General features: G+C 36.5%; 1 protein-coding gene across 5 annotated transcripts in view; it reads left to right on the forward strand.

The window, feature by feature from the left end:
* Positions 1-6,896, forward strand: part of CEP97 (centrosomal protein 97) — a 39,864-nt gene extending 32,968 nt beyond the window's left edge. For all 5 annotated transcript variants that reach the window (XM_029214566.1, XM_029214569.1, XM_029214568.1 and 2 more), the window contains 2 exons: positions 871-946; positions 2,190-6,896. In XM_029214566.1, coding sequence (XP_029070399.1) covers positions 871-946; positions 2,190-2,894 — 781 coding nt within the window. In that variant the 3' untranslated portion in view covers positions 2,895-6,896. The remainder of the gene's footprint in view (positions 1-870; positions 947-2,189) is intronic.
* Positions 6,897-19,304: the final 12,408 nt, after the last annotated feature.

Here is a 19,304-nt window from a genome sequence, read left to right on the forward strand (position 1 = left end):
AAGGGGAACAGGGCAGAGAAGAAGACTAGTGCTGAGCCTTCAGTGAATGGGGGTCGATAATGAGATGTCAGTACTTGAAAAAGAGTTTTGGGAAATTTAGCAGGATGGCTGGAGTTCTTGAAGGAGGAAGGTTAAGACTCATTTGTAAACAGCAGTGAGAAGCAACGTTCTGACCCTGATGTATGAGTGAAAAAAGTAGCTGCCACTTGAGAGAGCTACAGAGGTTGAGTGTATATGGGAGTTTGCTGATTATAATTCAGGAATCCCACATGGCACAGTAGGAGGGCTTTAGGGGGGCTAGAGAAAGTAGATCAGAGGTTCAGAACAGAATGGGGTGACAGTTTAAGAGATAATGGACAGCTAAGAGAACCTTAGGTTTCTGATTAGTTTAAGTACAGAGAGGGGGGCAGTGAGCGCAGAGTGAAAACTTTAATGAATGAGGGGAAGGTCTGTTGACAGCAAAGAGTATGTCAGGAGGCAAACAGGGATGTGAAATTTGATGTGATTAGTCCTACTGGTCTCTTAGAAGAGGGTGTTTCAAGCTGTGGTCCTGATCCTTTCTGCAGCTCCTGCCCCTTTGGTGTGTTTGGCTGGGAAATTGAGGCCAGATAAAGAGCCATTTAATATTTTATTTTTCATTACTGGCAGTCCTTTGTAGAACCAGTATAATCTGGATTTCAGTCACATCTTATTTGGCTTCTATGCTGAGTCATAGCTTAAAACTAAAGTTTCACTTAGATATTCTAAAAGTGGAAAGGACTGTTATTAGAATATTAATCTCTTTACAACGTATATGTTTATTCGTCATAACAAGAAGTACAATTCAAAGCACCCTTTCTTGTATCAATAATGGATTTTGAATTATTGTAGATTACGAAAAGAAAGAGATGAAGAACGTATTAAAAAATTTGTACAAGAAGAGGCTGTCAGATTCCTTTGGAACCAGGTAAGCTCCCTCTTGCTGAATTACCTACTGTGTGAACAAAGAAAAATTCTAGATTTCCTGAGATAATCATAGAGTAGTTACAGGTAAAAAGTAAGCACCCTTTCTCGAGGTTAAGGATGTGGTTTGTGTTCCTTGCCACTAACTATGAACTAGGACAGTGAATTTTGTTACATTTTATTTAGTCTGAAGAAAAATATTTTCATAATTTTGACCAGAGAGATAAAGAACTATAACACTGAAGGAAAGTACTAAATTGAGGGATATTCTTATAATTTTCCAGTAGAAATTAAAAGCCCTATTTGAAGTTTCATGTAACTATCTTGTTTTATCTTTTGAGACTAATTGAATGAAAAGTGATTGAAATAGTGTGTGATGGCTATAATATGCATGTCCTAAAAGGTACACATGACTTCCAGGGAAAGAGTTTGAATCCTGGAGTAGCACACTTTAGGGACAGTTCCCTAAAACATTGGTTTTACTATTATTGTATCCCAACAAATACTTCTTGATGATAATCCCTTGGAAGTATTTTTATAAACAAATTTGTTATAATAGGATTTTACCTATATTATATTTGAAAATACATAGTAAAAGGTCTGGAAGGCTACATATTAACCTGCTATCAGTGATTACCTTGGAGGATGGTCAAAGGGAAACTAAAAAATTCTATATATTGCTTTCTTGTTGCAGATTTTACAGTAAAATTCTGAGATTTTAATTATACTTTAAAAGTATAAAAGCATATTATCAAGAACTCGGGGTATTTTTAGGTATTTTAGAGTTGTATATACTATATTGTTAGTTTTTAAAAACTCTTATCCCAAATGGGTATCTAAAATGAGACTTTTATTTTAGCGAATCTACCCATATTAATAGGCTCTAGTCTGTCTTATTAGATAGACTTCAGTGTATCTTATCGAGTACCTTATTTACCCCTTAGTCAGCTATACATGTGCTATTGTGCTTCTGATTATTTTTCCAGTAGTAGGAAGAGAATTGCTTTGGCCCATCCCTGCTCTGCTGGTAAGGACCTTTTATTACCAAGGACGTGAACCACTTGTACCAGCCAGGTCTAGGCTGGGGGTGCTATGGAAAGGATAAGGGGAGTCAGGTCGTTTCTAACTCCAGTTATGCCATCTGCCATTTACCAACTTGATGAGTGTTGGGGAAGAAAGCTCAAAGGACAGTTGTAAAACAGGCATGATTTATATTTTGTAGTAAAACTATATCCTTTGGTTTATAGGTAAGGTCTCTACAAGCTTGGCAGCAGACGGTGGACCAGCATCTAAGTTCCTGCCGTCCTGATGTTCCTCCCATATCAAGTACTCTGGTACCATCTAACCCTCCATTATTCACCCAAAGTCAGGAGCCCTCTTCTGATCAAAACTCTGATTGGTTCATTGCTCCTGATGAAGCTCCTCAAGAGAAATCCTTACCAGAATTCCCAGACTCTGGTTTTCATTCCTCCTTAACAGAACAAGTTCACTGTTTACAGGATTCTTTGGATTTTGAAAAAAGTTCCACAGAAGGTAGTGAAAGTTCCATAATGGGGAATTCCATTGACACAGTCAAATGTGTCAAAGAGTCAGATATAGGGGATGTTAGTGAAGAGCATGGTGAATGGAGTAAGGAAAGCTCAAACAATGAGCAGGATAATAGTCTGCTTGAACAGTACCTAACTTCAGTTCAACAGCTAGATGATGCTGATGAGAGGACACATTTTGATGAAGGGACGGGAGATAGTAAGCTTCACATAGCTCGTTCCCCTGAAAAGTTAGATGTCTTGTCTGACAGTGCTTCTGTAGATGACACTCATGGCATATCTCCTACTTTGCAAGATGAAATCAATCAGACACCAGAGAATTGTGAATTAAATGCAGAAGTTCAAGGGCAGCAGTCAGAATGTAATTCTACATTTCAGGTATTGCACGTTGGTATTATTGTGTAGCATGTCTGGTTGTTTGGGAAGCAGAAGTCCACTTAATTTAAGAATATTTTCAGTTGGCTTTTTTTGGGAAAGAAGAATATTTCTCCCAATTTTGTTACTATTTATATGGAATTTATATTCTTGTCTCACATTTTCCACATCTTAGGTACTAAGCTGAATCTTCATTTTGACTTAGTTAGCTTTTTACTTAAGCTGTAATGTATCAAACAATATTCATATTGAAAGCCACATGCACTTTATTAACAACTAAATTGAGTCAACAGTGTTCCTGTGTTTTTATGTATTCATTTCCTTTCAAAAATAAGCTAGACCCAATAAAGATGTTAAAAAATAAATAAATAAATAAACTAGAATACCTTAAAGAAGATAGAAAATTTTACCTTAAAGATATAAATAAGAGAATTTTAATTCTTCTGTATGTGAGGAAATTAATTATGTAGTGAGGAATGCAGTTGGTTACAGTGAACATAAATGACAAATGTAAGGATTGTGAACTACTGAAATTTGCCATCCTCCTTGGAGTAAGAACATGTGTTTTTAAGCCTTTTTCCTCCCTTATGAGTCAAGGGAAGCCTTCTTGTAAGAGAATAGGGAGAAGAGGTAAGATTATATGATTTTTCAGTGGGAATGATTAGATTGTCTCATGGAAAACTTTAGTTAATGCCATGTATTAGTTTTAACATATGAAGCAAAGTGTTCCATCCAGAATTAAAGTCAAGCTTATTTAAAGAGGCAACACAAGACTATTTCTCTTAGGTATAGGCTCCATTCACTTGGAATAACGTCACAGCAAACATTTATTATCTTTTCATTTAGTGATTTTTTTTCCCCATAGATAAGCACTTAATGTGCCAATATATTCCCAGAAATTAATGTTCGTTTTCTTTGTTCCTGCTTTATATTTGCTTATGTTTTTCAGCAGAGGCCCATGATCATTTACTTCACTCTTGATCTCTGCCTCATAGAAAAGAACATTTAAAATAATACCAATGGTAGAATATGAAAGACTTTTTTTTAAGGACTATTTTCTATCTAAATCTCTGAAAAAGTGCCACATTCAGAAGACAGTTTAATGGTGGTAAAGAAAAAATAAACCTCATTTATTTCTTTACTTATTAAAAGAATATATGTAACTCCAGGAAGAAATGATAATATTGTGTTTGAATGTTATAGATAGATGCATTCGCAAATCAAGGATAATTTTTGGAAGCTTGATGTTTTAATCTTTGAGAATGTTCTGATATCATTGAACAACACATATCTGACTTCCCCCCAATCTATGGATGTACAGTGATTTAAAACTATGGCAATACTTAACTGTTCTCTAAATTTAGGTGCTAAATATGTATTCATTATTCAGTTACAGTCACTAGGTCCCCTTCTTTGAAGTTATATAAAATAAAAGCTGGTCCTTCCAAGAATAAAGTCAGGGATCACATGTTATACTTTGTTGATGGTTAGAAACATTTCTCCAGTATGGGTAAGATGCATTTTTCTCGGTTTATAAATATGTAGCACTCAGGTTGAGAAGACTTGGATTTCATTCTCAGAAATCCAGAATCTCTTGCAAAGGAAATATTTTCTGTCTCATAAACAAAATAGCAGTCTTACATTCAAAGGATTTTCCCTAGCAAAGCATGTATAACATTGAATGCATGTTAAATAAAAGTAGAATTTTTAACTTTTTGAATAATGCTAATTACCTTTTATGAATGATTTTGAATTTTCTTCTTAAATCTACCCTATTTTTCTATTTTACAGTTAAGTGCCTCATTTGCTGCCCATAGTTAGACAAAGGAAAACCAACTTGCACTGCACTAGTACCAAAGTGCTGCTTCATGGTACATTAATTTCTCATAAAAGCTTCTGAAATGTTGTGGTTCAGTATTACCTAAGTAGGTTTCTCCTGACATCTCCTCCCTCTTCTCTTTTTTTGAGAAATGGCAAAACACAACTGAATTCATTTGAACATCAGCATTTGTCAGCAAGATTTTCTTTTTTACCTTTGTGTTGTTTTTCTAGCCCATAAATGGTATTCAGCATACTTTTATTTTGAAATTGACAGAATATGATAATGACTAATACTCTGCTGTATTTAACTTCACTGGTTTTGAAGTGCAAGAATATTAAGTAGCTCCCCAACCTTAACTGTACAGATTATCTTGAATGTAAATAGGATGAAAATAATGTAAACTATACCCCAGCCTAGACCTGGCTGGCACACTGTAATTAAAATAATTTATTTAACTAAGATATTTGGTCTTAACTCTGGGCTATTCATTGGTCTGGCTGAAGAGGGAATGGGCCTAGTAAGGTTTGAGAAGTTGAGCTTTAACACAGTCTTTGTGTTTTTCTAATAGGAGAGGTTTAGTTCAGCTGTGCTATTTTAGTTCAGTTCTCTTGATTTACGGACATTCAATATATCAATTAAATATTCCTTCAGAAGCACAGAATCATACCATGTGAGAATTGTAAGGAACCTTAGGGATTGTCTATTCTAATCTCTTTGTTTTAAAGATGAAACTAAAGCACAGAGAACTTAGATGACTTTTCTGAGGTTTAGCTAGTTTATAGAAAAAAAACTGTGGAAACTTAAACGTTATTGTATTCCAAAATTTTATTATATACTTTCTATTATTCTTTACATTTAGTAAGTCAGTAAGAAAGTCTGTACATATTTTTCATTCTCTTTGAAAGAGAAAAAATACTTCTAAGAGAGCTAGAACTCTACCACTCAAGGCAGAGTTGCTTGTAGAAAACAACTGATTCATTCAGAACCCTAAGTGAATTTTCTCCAAGAAATGTGATTTGATTAAAATGGTTCTTAAAGAGTAACGCAGTAGAAACTAACATTTTGAAAGAATAACTGCATCTTGGAGTCTATTTTTTGATGACAAGAAGTATAACAGATTGCTGAGATATATAAAATTTTCTAGTGAAAAGCTAGTTTGATTATATTTCATCTTCAGTTTTACAGAATAACAGATTTAAAGTTTTAACTCTCCTGGTGTGCAGAAAGCTTCAGTCATGACAGTTGATATATAAACAATACAGTTTGGTTTTTATAAATTCAATTATAAAAGGCCTTATAATATGCATGTTTTTAGGAAAATATTTAGCCACACAGTTGTTAGTATATATGCAGAATACTTTATTCTTGAATAATGTGGGTGTCATTCTTGAGTGTGGATTTTTCTTTTATTTTGTTTTAGATTATTTTAAATATACAAACACCATAATAGTGTATTTTTCTGTTATCTACTTAAGACAGGTCTAGTTCCACTTTTAATAAGTATTTTCAGAAACAACATGGACTGAAGATATCATACTATCTCCCTTGGTCGTTTTTTGGGCATCAATTCTTAGAGTTGGATTTATAACAATAACATAAAATATAAAAAAATTTTTTCTTCTGGACAGTTAAGACATAAAAAGGGAAAATATAAAATAAGTCTGATCAATTTCCCACTTGTAAATGAAAAGTAATTGTTTAATATATATTTTTATTTTGCCACATACCTTATTGAGGAATATTTGTTATAGTATTATAATATTTTAACTTTTAAATATATGACCCCCTCATTTATGAAATAAAGCAGAAAAGGTCTGTAAGGAACATTCTAAACATTTTTAGTGATACTGTTTTCATTGATCAAACCTATTGTGCCATATTAAATTTAAAAGTCAAGTAAACAGAGTAGTCCTCACAGCCTTGGAGAGAAACAGATAATTAACTGTCTTTTAAAAATGAAGTGCTTTTAATTTGTGTATGAGTAAAAATCATACTATAATTTAATTCCTTAGTTCATTTTAGTGGGTAGCAGGAATCACTCTATAGTGGCTTTGTTCATTTTCTAATTAAATTTCTTTGAATGTTTTGTAATAATTTTAATGTTGACAGTATGAGTTTAAAAATAATTTGATTTTTCACTATTTTTAGATTTCTCTTTAATTTTATTGTAGAAATAGTAGATGATTTAAAGTGGTTGTGGATTGTTTTATGAAGGCTTAATTTATATTATACTTATTTAATTTGTGATTGAGTCTCTAATTCTAAATAAAAAGTTTGTACATTTGTTTGAGTGACTCTTCTGTTTATTGTAGTGATTAGTAGTAATGGTTGTTATTCATTGTGCTTGTAATTATTGGGTAATTAAATAAAATTCAGAACATATTGCAGATAGAAATTTTTTTTTTTTTTTTTTTTTTTTGGCTGTACTGCGTGGCATGCGGGATCTTAGTTCCCTGACCAGGGATTGAACCCGTGCCCCTTGCATTGGAAGCGTGGAGTCATAACCACTGGACAGCTAGATACAAATTCTAAGGAAGGTCCAGAGTATTGTTATATAAGTGAATTTACCATAAAACAATCCTAGCCGTATGAAAGGAATGCTAATTTAGTTTGGTATAAATTTCATTATTTCCAGGATGCTTACTGGAATTCTCTGGGTGGAGAAGAGCAGATATCCCTCAAAGAGCATAGGTGACACTGCCAGTTGCTGTTGAAACAGTGGGTGCTGAAAGTGTTAGGGAGGGAGGGAGTAAATATAGCAGAAGCCTTCTCATTTGACACAGTTAGGACTGTAGTTGGTTGGTGTTATGGACTGAATTGTATCCCCCTGCCCCAAATTCCTATGTTGAAGCCCTAACCCCCAAAGTGATTGCATTTGGAGGTAAGGACTTTAAGGAGGTAATTAAGGTTAAATGAGGTCATAAGGATGGGGCCGTAATCCAATAGGACTGGTATCCCTGTAAGAAGAGGAAGAGGCACAAGAAATTGTCTGGGCATCATGCCCAGAAGAAAGGGCATTGGAGGACACAGCAAGAAGGCAGCCATCTGCAAGCCAGGAAGAGAGGTCTCATCAGACACCAAACGTGCTGGTACCTTGATCTTGGACTCCAGCCTCCAGAAATATGAGAAAACAAATTTATGTTGTTTAAGTCACTCAGTCAGTGGAATTTTATTATGCATCCTAAGCACAATAATGCAGTTGTTTAGTTAAAAATTGATTAGAGCAGGAAATAAAAGATGATATATATACCTTAAAATTAAAAAAATTCTTTATTGAAATATAATTGACATAAAATGAACTGCATATATTTAAAGTGGACACTGATACATTTGACACATGCCCATAACACCATCACAACAGTCAAGAAAATGAACATATTTATCACCCCTGAAAGATAAATCATTTCATAACCCTTCCTTCTGCTTTGGTTTCTTTTACTCAGCATAATTATTTAGCGATTCACCTGATAGTTTATTCTTTTTTATTGTTGAGTCGTATTCCATTGTATGTATTTGCTATGATTTGTTTTTGAGTTTTTTCCCAACTTTATTAAAATTTTTCTTCTAGTTTTATTGAGAAATACTTGACATACAACATTGTGTAAGTTTAAGGTGTACAATGTTTATCACAATAAGGTTAGCTAACATATCCATTACCTCACAGTTACAATTTTGTGTGTGTGTGTATGTGTTGAGAACTTCTAAGATCTATTCTCTTAGCAATTGTCAAAAGAGTTTTATGGTATCATGTCTTATGTTTAAATTTCATTTTGAGTTAATTTTTGTGAGTGGCATAAGATAGGGGTCTGGTTTCATTCTTTGGCATATGGATATCCAGTTTTCCCAACATCATTTATTGAAGAGACTATCCTTTCCCTATTGAGTATTCTTGGCTCTTGTCAAATATCAGTTGACTGTATATGCAAAGGTTTATTTCTGGGCTCTCAATTCTGTTCCATTGGTCTATGTGTCTGTTTTTATGCCAGTGCCATACTGTTTTGATTACTATCGCTTTGTAATCAGGAAGTGTGATGCCTCCTACTTTGTTCTTTTTTCTCAGTTTTGGCTTTTTGGGTTCTTTTGTCGTTCCATATGACTTTTAGGATTGTTTTTTCTACTTCTGTAAAATGATGCCATTGGAATCTCGTTAGGGATTGCAATCTATAGATGGCTCTGGGTAATTTAGATGTTTAACAATATTAACCTTCTAATCTATGAACACAGGATATCTTTCCATTTATTTGTGTCTTCCTCAAGTTCTTTCATCAATGTCTTACAGTTTCTTTTTTTTTTAAATTTTTTAAATTTCTGGCTGCATTGGGTCTTTGTTGCTGCACATGGGCTTTCTCTAGTTGCGGCGAGTGGAAGCTACTCTTCGTTGCGGTGCATAGGCTTCTCATTATGGTGGCTTCTCTTGTTGTGGAGCACAGGCTCTAGGCACATAGGCTTCAGTAGTTGTGGCATGTGGGCTTAGTAGTTGTGGCTCACAGGCTCTAGAGTGCAGGCTCAGTAGTTGTGGCACACAGGCTTAGTTGCTCCACGGCATGTGGGATCTTCCCAGACCAGGGCTTGAACCTGTGTCCCCTGCATTGGCAGGCAGATTCTTAACCACTGTGCCACCAGGGAAGTCCTTACAGTTTCCATTGTAAAGAAGTTCACCTCCTTGGTTAAATTTATTCCAAAGTGTATGTATGTGTGTAGTTGATTCACTTTGCTTTACAGCAAAAACTAACAACACCATCGTATTTTTTTTTTTTTTTTTTTTTTGCGGTACGCAGGCCTCTCACTGTTGTGGCCTCTCCCGTTGCAGAGCACAGGCTCCGGCCATGGCTCACGGGCCCAGCTGCTCCATGGCATGCAGGATCCTCCCGGACCGGGGCACAAACCCGTGTCCCCTGCATCGGCAGGCAGACTCCCAACCACTGCGCCACCAGGGGAGCCCCACTGTATTGTTTTTGATGCTATTGTGATGGGATTGTTTTTTTCTTTTTCAGAGAGTATGTTATTAGTGTATAGAAATGCAGCTGATTTTTGTATGTTGATTTTGTATCCTGCAACTTTTCACTTGTATTCATTGATTAGTTCTAATGGCTTTTTGGTAGCATCTTTAGGGTTTTTTTTTTGTATAGGATAATGTCATCTGCAAACAGACTGTTTTACTTTTTCCTGATTTGGATACTTTTTATTTCCTTTTTCTTGCATGATTGCATTGGCTAGGACTTCAGTATTATGTTGAATAGGAGTGGTGAGAGTCGGCACCCTTATTCCTGATGTTAGAGGAAAAGCTTTGAGCTTTTCACTATTGAGTATGATGTTGGATGTGGGCTTGTCATACGTAGCATTTATTATGTTGAGGTATGTTCCTTTTTTAAAAAATAAATTTATTAATTTATTTAATTTTTGGCTGCATTGGGTCTTCCTTGCTGCACGTGGGCTTTCTTCAGTTGCGGTGAGCGTGGGCTAATCTTCGTTGCAGTGCGTGGGCTTCTCATCACGGTGGCTTCTCTTGTGGAGCACAGACTCTAGGCATGCAGCCTTCAGTAGTTGCAGCACGTGGGCTCAGTAGTTTTGGCTCACGGGCTCTAGAGCGCAGGCTCAGTAGTTGTGGCGCATGGGCTTAGTTGCTCTGTGGCATGTGGGATCTTCCAGGACCAGAGCTCAAGCCCGAGTCCCTTGCATTGGCAGGCAGATTCTTAACCACTGCCCCACCAGGGAAGTCCTGAGGTATATTCCTTTTATACTCAGTTGAGAGTTTTTTGTCATGAATAGATGTTGATTTTGTCAACTGCTTTTTCTGCTTAAATGATCATCTGATTTTTGTCTATCATTCTGTTAATGTGATGTATCACATTTATATTTTAAATTATATATAAATTATATATATTTGTATATATTTATATATAATTATTATGTATATCATATGTAATATATAATTATTATATATAGTTGACACTTGAACAACACAGGAGTTAGAGGTGCCAACCCCCTGCAAAGGCAAAAATCCTGGTATAACTTTACAGTCAGCCCTTTGTATCCACAGTTCCACCTCGGAGGGTTCAACTAACTGAGGATTGCGTAATACTGTAGTATGTATTTATTGTAAAAATCCTGTGTATAAGTGGATGGACGTATGCAGTCTAAACCCGTGTTGTTCAAGGGTCAACTGTATATATAAATGTGAAGTATCATATTTTTATTTTATTCTATTCTATTCTATTTTTATTTTTTTGGCCGCAGTGTGCAGCATGCAGGATCTTAGTTCCCCGACCAGTGGTCAAACCCATGCCCCCTGCAGTGGAAGTGCAGAGTCTTAACCACTGGACCACCAGGGAAATCTCTTATATTTGTATTTTAAATTATATAGTATATATAAATTATATATTTGCATATATCATGTAATTATATATTATACATTATATAATACATATAATTATTTTATAATATATAATAATAATGTCAGGTATATATACATACATATTATATATTTGTATGTTATATAGTATATAATTATATTTATGTAATATTTATATAATATATAAATAAATATCTATTATATATAAATTATATATATTTGTGTTTGTTGAAAGATCATCCTTGCATGGTGTATGATCCTCTTATTGTACTTTTGAATTCAGTTTGCTGGTATTTTGTTGAGGAAATTTTCACCTATATTCATTAGGGATATTGGCCTGTAGTTTTCTTTGCTTGTATTCTTATCTGGATTTGGTATCAGCACAAAGCTGGCTTCATAAAGTGAGCTTAGGAGTGTCTTCTCTTCTTCAACTTTTTGGAAGAGTTTGAGAAGGATTGGAATTAATTATTTAAATGTTTGATAGAATTCACCAGTGAAACCATCTGGTCCTAGACTTTTCTTTGTTGGGAGGTTTTTGATTACTGATTCAATCTCCTTACTCATTTTTGGTCTTCTCAGATGTCTTCTTAATTCACTCCTGCTAGATTTTATGTTTCTAGGAATTTCTCCATTTCTTCTAGGTTGTCTAATTTGTTGGTGTATAATTGTTCATTTTAGTCTCTATGATCCTTTGTATATGTGTGGTATCAGTTGTAATAAGTTTTGGTATTTTGCCTTTTCATTTTCATTTGTCTCAAGATATTTTTTAATGTACCTTTTCAGGAGTGTGTTGTTTAATTTCTATATATTTGTGAATTTTCCGGCTTTACTCCTGTGCTTGATTTCTAGTTTCATTTTACTGTGGTTGGAAAAAATACTTGATATAATTTCTATCTTATTTTTTGTTGAGAATTGTTTTGTGACCTAACATACGATCTATCCTAGAAAATGTTCCACGTGCACTTGAGAGGAACGTGTGTTCTGCCACTGTTGGATGGAATGTTCTCTATGTCTGTTAGATCTATTTGGTCTATAGTGTTGTTCAAATCTGCTGTTTCCTTATTGATTCTTTCCATGCATGATTTATCCATTGTTCAGAGTAGAGTATTAAAATTTCCAACTATCATTGTACTATTCTTTATTTCTTTTTTTAGTTTTGTTTGTATTTGCTTTATATATTTAGGTACCACGAAGTTAGATGCATAAATATTAATTATAGTTATGTCTTGGTGAGGAATTGACCCCTTTATCATCATATAATGACCTTCTTTTTCTCTTTTGACCATTTTTATCTTAAAGTCTATTTTGTCTTAAGTATTGCTACTTGTGCTTTCTTTTGGTTACCATTTGCTTGAAATATCTTTTTCCATTCCTTCACACTGTGTGTGTCCTCAAAACTAAAGTGAGTCTCTTGTAGGCAGCATGTCATTGAATCTTGTTTTTTAATCCATTCAGCCATTCTTGGTCTTTTTTTTTTGGCCACACCTCACGGCATGTGGAACTTGCCCGACCAGAGATTGAACCTGTGCCCCCTGCAGTGGAAGCGTGGAGTCTTAACACTGGACCGCCAGGGAAGCCCCATTCTCTGTCTTTTGATTAGAGAATTAAACCATTTATATTTAAAGTAATTATTGATAGGTAAGGACTTATTATTGCCATTTTATTAATTGTTTTCTAACTGTTTTGTAGATTCTTTTTTCCTTGCTTTGTCTTTCTATCTTCCTTTGTGATTTGATGACTTTTTTTGTAGTGGTGTGCTTTAACTCCTTTATTGTAATCTTTTTTGTGTTTACTACAGGTTTTCTTTTGTGTGTGATTACTATGAAGCTTACATAAAGTGTCTTATATTTTTAACATTCTGTTATAAGCTGATAACCATTTTGATAGCATATAGAAACTTTATACTTTTAGTATACTTTTAGGTAACCTCACATTTAGGTTATTGATGATACATTTTTAACATTGTATATCCAATAAGAAATTTTGGTAGTTACAGTTTTTGTATTTTTTCTTTGTTATAAAGCATTTAATTTCTGGCACATGGTAAGAATTGACATTTAAAAATGAAATTATTACAACTTTTTCTAAATGTCTCATGAGAAATCAAATGCTATAATTTTATAACTACCATAATCCATTTAAAATACATTAGTACACTCTTCCATAAGAATTAGAAAATTTCCATTGTTCCTTTTTTATTAACTCATATTTCTATTCCACTATACTCCCAAAGATATTTATCCTTGAATAATATATTTTGTGTTTGAAAATATTTTGTTGATCATCATATCATGCTTATCTGTAACAATATATGCATATAAGTTTAAATTTTTAATTTTCTCTAACCATGAGAATTTAAATATTCTGAATTTTCTTCTGGATTAAGTTACCATTATCATTTTTAGTAATGCATTCTTTTTCATTTATTTATTTTTAAAATTTACTTAATTTTTTATTGACGTATAGTTGATATACAATATTATATAAGTTGCAGGTGTACAATATAGTGATTCACAATTTTTAAAGGTTATACTTCATTTATAGTTATTATATATAACTATATCTATATAGTCTATATCGCTATATTCCCCATGTTGTACAGTATCCTGTGGCTTATTTTATACCTAATAGTTTGTACCTCTTAATCCCCTACCCCATATTGCCCCTCCCACCTTCCCTCTCCCCACTGGGAGCCACTAGTTTGTTCTCTGTGAATCTGCTTCTTTTTTGTTATATTCACTTAGTTTGTTGTATTTTTTAGATTCCATATATAAGCGATATCATACAGTATATATCTTTCTTTGTCTGACTTATTTCACTTAACATAATGCCCTCCAAGTCCATCCATGTTGCTGTAAATGGCAAAATTTCATTTTTTATGGCTAAGTATTCCAGTGTATGTGTGTGTGTGTGTGTGTGTGTGTGTGTGTGTGTGTGTATGTATATATAAACTTCTTTATCCGCTTATCTGTTGATGGACACTTAGGTTGCTTCTATATCTTTGCAATTGTAAATAATGCTGCTATGAACATCGGGGTGCATGTATCTTTTCGAATTAGTGTTTTTGTTTTTTTCAGATATATACCCAGGAGTGGAATTGCTGGGTCATATGGTTGTTCTATTTTTAGTTTTTTGAGAAACCTCCATACTGTTTTCCACAGTGGCTGCACCAATTTACATTCTCACCAACAGTGTAGGAGGGTTCCCTTTTCTCCATATCCTCACCAACATTTGTTGTTTGTGTTCTTTTTGATGATACCCATTCTGACAGCTGAGAGGTGATAATCTCATTGTGGTTTTATTTCTCTGATGATTAGTGACCTTGAGCATCTTTTTATATGCCTGTTGGCCATCTGCATCTCCTCTTTGGAAAAATGTCTATTCAGTTCTTCTGCCCATGTTTTAATTGGTTTGTTTGTTTGTTTTTTGATGTTGAGTTGGATATTAATCCCTTATTGGTCATATCATTTGCAAATATTTTCTCCCATTCAGTGGATTGTCTTTTTGTTTTGTCATTATGGTCATTTTTAGTACATTTCCTTTTTAACTTTTTTTTTTTTTTTGGCTGTACCACTCAACTTGTGGGATCTTATTTCCTTGACCAGGGATTGAACCCAGGCCATGGCAGTGAATGTGCTGAGTCCTAAACACTGGACCACCAGGGAATTCCCTCCTTTTTAACTTTTAAACTACAGTTGTAAGTAAATTACACAACAACATTGAAATATTAGAGAATCTTATTTTGACTATAGCATTACCAGTGAGTTTTACACATTCATGTTCTTACGATGTCAGCATCCTTTTGCTTCTGCTTGAAGAACACCCTTTACTATTTCTGGTAAGGCAGATCTCGTGGGGATGAACTCACACACCTTTTGTTTGTCTGGAAAAAATTTTTTCCCAGTTTTATTGAAATATAATTGACATATAACACTGTATAAGTTTAAGGTATACAGCATAAGAATTTGACTTACATTTATCGTGAAATGATTGTCACAATAAGTTTGGTGAACATCCGTATAGATACAAACTTAAAGAAAAAATTTTTTCCTTGTGATGAGAACTCAGGATTTACTCCTTTAACCACTTTCGTACATAACATACAGCAGTGTTCACATTACATCCCTGGTACTTATTTATGTTATAACTAGACCATCTTTATCCAACACCCCCTCCCCTGACCTCCCACCTCTGGTAACTGCAAATCTGATCTCCTTTTCCATGAGTTTGTTTTTTTGTTTTTAAAATATAACTAGATTCTATTCTGTTCCATTATTTATTTGTTTATATCAGTACTACACTATATTGATTACTATAGCTTTACACTAAGTCTTGAAACCAGGTTATTTATTTATTTATTGCCATCAGAATAAAGCTCTTTATTCATCTTCCTTGTTTTAAAGAGTCATGGTAGTTCTTACAGTACAGACATCATTTCTGGCACATGGTAGCACAGAGCCAAGGCACGCTCAAACACGCTGAGCCCCAGCATCTCCCTGGAGTCGGTCAGTTACAGAAAATCCAAACAGGGACAGAGGGGAAATGCCAGTGAAATGAGAACCCTAGGTCAAGGCTTGGCTTTAGACTTGGGCTGTGATCCTGGGATACCCAGGCAGGACCAAGCTCAAGCCAGAGAGCAGCTCATTCCCAGGAAGTGCTGTGACTGGCCTGGATACAGGCCCCCACAGAGAAGACTCACTTAGGAGTATTCAGCAGGCTGAGAGTGCAAGCCACAGAGGGACACAACTTGCTTCTCCCATGGGGAAACTTGCCCTGGCCTCTCAGCTCCAGAAGGCCAAGGGCCTTTGACTCCTTCGTTCATTCAGCATAACTTTACTGCTGTCTACTCTGTGCCAGGCCCTGTGCCGGGTGCAGTGGACAAAGAGAGGAATCGGACACAGTCCTTACTTGCAGGGAATTCAGAATATAATAGAAAAATATATTTATAAATAAGTTGTCGTGATTCAAGGTAAAAAGGATGCAGAAAGGAGTCAGACAAACTTGGCCCTCAAGGAGTTCACAGCCTAGCAGAGGCCTAGGCTAGGTCGGAACATGGACAATAACACAGGGAAGCCTGTGATAAGGACCAAAGAGAGGCTCAGGCCATGTGCTCTGACAGCCCAGGGAAGGATGACACAACAGCCACTGGATGACGCAGTGGGGAAAATTCACAGCTTATCAGAGAAGACTGAGCAGCCTAATCTGGCCAAAGTGGAAGTAATGAATCCTACTGCCTTGGGGAGGGGATTGTGCAGCCTCAGGCTGACCTCTGTAGGTCCCTTGGGCTACCCAACAGGCAGGGTGCAAGGTCTCTTATCTATGGATGCAGCTGCATGATATCCTGTGGATATCTAAGGGGAGACTGGTGACAAGGGGGAACAGGTCCAGATAACAAGGGCCCATGGTAAAAGTTAGGATCCTAGGAATGAGTGAACCAGGAGGGCCTCGGGGGTCAGAGGACCGCAGCCTACACAGATCCCACATGTCATGGAGCAACTAAGCCCGTGCGCCACAACTACTGAGCCTGTGCACCACAACTACTGAAGCTCATGAGCCCTAGAGCCCGTGCACTGCAACTACTGAGCCCACACGCTGCAACTGCTGAAGCCCACGTGTCTAGAGCCTGTGCTCCGCAACAAGAGAAGCCACCACAATGAGAAGCCCATGCACTGCAACAAAGAGTAGCCCCCGCTCACTACAACTAGAGAAAGCCCACATGCAGCAACGAAGAACCAACACAGCCAAAGAAAAAAAAGAAAACAGAGGGGATTGAAAGCAAGTCAGCCGAATAACACGGCTTTCTGTGTACTTTCTCTTTTGTCTTTGAAGGAAAAGAAAATCTTTTAGCACCTCAAAAAAGATTCTTCCAGGGGCTTCCCTGGTGGTCCAGCGGTTAAGACTCCACACTTCAACTGCAGGGGGCACAAGTTCGATCTCTGGTTGGGGAACCAAGATCCTGCATGCCACATGGTGCGGCCAAAAAAAAGATTCTTCCAAATTTAGATAATTTAACATACAGAGCCGAGAGAAGAGTCCTTTTAAAATGCCGTAAATTGAAGCTGACTCCCAATTTGGTGATTAGGTGGATATTGGTAATTGTTTTAGATATATCTGAATCAGCAAGAGTAATCGTTTCCAAACGTTTTGCTAATCAAAATATTGGGAGTACATATTGCATGATTCCATTTATATGACATTCTGGAAAAAGGCAACACTATAGGGAGAGAAAACAGGATTAGTGGTAGCCGAGTGTTGAGGGCAGGTGAGGCTGCTCGTGGGAATTTTTAGGTGATGAAACTATTCTATACAGTACTGTGGCTGTGGATACATGATTCTGGATATTTGTCAAAACCTATGCAACAGTACACAAAGACTGAAGTTTTACTATATGTAAATTTTACCCCCCATCTTAACTAGGATATCAGGGGATCTCAAGATGGAATGAGGACTATGACAAATGAATATTTTTTTTTTTTTTTTTTTTTGCGGTACATGGTCCTCTCACTGTTGTGGCCTCTCCCGTTGCGGAGCACAGGCTCCGGACGCGCAGGCTCAGCGGCCATGGCTCACGGGCCCAGCCGCTCCGCGGCATGTAGGATCTTCCCGGACCGGGGCACGAACCCGTGTCCCCTGCATCGGCAGGCGGACTCTCAACCACTGCGCCACCAGGGAAGCCCCAAATGAATATGTTTTACAGATGTATGACATAAACTCACTGAAGGGGATAGGAAAAAGGGAGATGACCTAAGTAACTTTGGAAAATTGTTTTGACTGTATACTGTAAGTGTCAGTCCGTTTGGGCTGCTATAACAGAATACCATAGACTGGGTGGCTTATAAACAACAGAAATTTATTTTTCACAGCTCTGAAGGCTGGAAATCCAAGAACAAGGCATTCAGTGTCTGGTGAGGGCCAGCCTCCTGTTTCATAGATGGCCATTTTCTCACTGTGTCATCATATGGTAGAAGGGGTGAAGGAACCCTCTGGGGAGAGTGGAGCAAAGGAATACGCATTAAGTCTGAAACAGGGAAAAATATTCCCAAGCAAGGCAACAAGCTCAGCACAAGCCACAAGCTTTTATCTCTTGGTCAGGAAGTGTTCCAAGCCAAAGCCTCATGCCTGAAAGACTGCCTTTCCCAACAAGAGGCAATTAAGGTTAAATGAGATCATAAGGCTGTGGCCCTAACCTGATGAGAATGGTGTCTTTACAAGAGGAGGCAGAGACACCAGAGAGTTCTCATTCTCTCTGCCATGTAAGGATACATTGAGAAGGCTTATCTACAAGCCAGGAAGGGAACTCTCACCAGGAACTGAATCAGCTGGCATCTTGAACTGGGGCTTCCAGCCTCCAGAACTGTGAGAAAATAAATTTCTGTTGTTTAAGCCACTCAGCCCATGGTATTTTATTATGGCACCCTGAGCAGACCAATACAGGCACCAAATACCTCTTCTAGTCTCCACCCCTGGCAGCATCCTGTCACTGTCTGTGGTGTTTTGGAATAAGGTGGTTGGTATCCAATGTGACAGCAGTCACTTATTTTGAACAATGGCTTGATGGTTCTTCTGGCCCAAATTTCAGTCACTTGTTCAAAAAGAGGAAGCAAAGGAACTGAATCAGGAGCTGACATGTACTCAGGAGTGCTTATGCAGCAAGCTTCTGCCATCAGAGATGGAGCCAGACTCGCTGGTGAATACCCCTCAAGTTAGCTGCATCATAAACAAGCTTAATTTGCTTTTGTTTATCTAAACTTAGGATCCATTCTTTGTTTTACTCAGAGAAATAAAATTTAGTTAACATTAGCATCTAAACCATTTCTGCAGACAGGTCAGAAATGACCAGTTCCTTTGGTTTCATAACAAAATATACAAACCTATGTTCTCATTTTTTTCTCCCAGCTCAAAGTTAGGTTATCATAAATGCAACATTTAGAAATTCCTTATGCTATGTCATAACCTGAGATAGGGAATTCAAGAGGAAGAGATTTGGGACACTCTTTTAGGTACTTTTCATTTGTCTTCTCACTTATTCCTAAGTGCAGGTGGTGTTGCCCCTAATTTACAGTTGAGGAAATGAACTCAGAGAAGTTAATTAAGTACTTTGTTTGGGATGGCACTGCTAATAAGAGACAAAGCTGTGAATTAGACTGAGTCAGGCTAGGATCCAAAGTGCATGTTATTTTTGTACAGTAGTACTCTCCACTGGGAGTGTGGTGACTTTGCAGTCAGAGATCTTTTAAGAATCTAGTAGTGATGGACAGGCATCTCT

This window comes from Monodon monoceros, unplaced genomic scaffold (genome assembly GCF_005190385.1).
Source record: "Monodon monoceros isolate NGI ecotype Baffin Bay Population unplaced genomic scaffold, NGI_Narwhal_1 Super_Scaffold_11, whole genome shotgun sequence".
In the NCBI taxonomy this organism is placed as follows: domain Eukaryota; kingdom Metazoa; phylum Chordata; class Mammalia; order Artiodactyla; family Monodontidae; genus Monodon; species Monodon monoceros.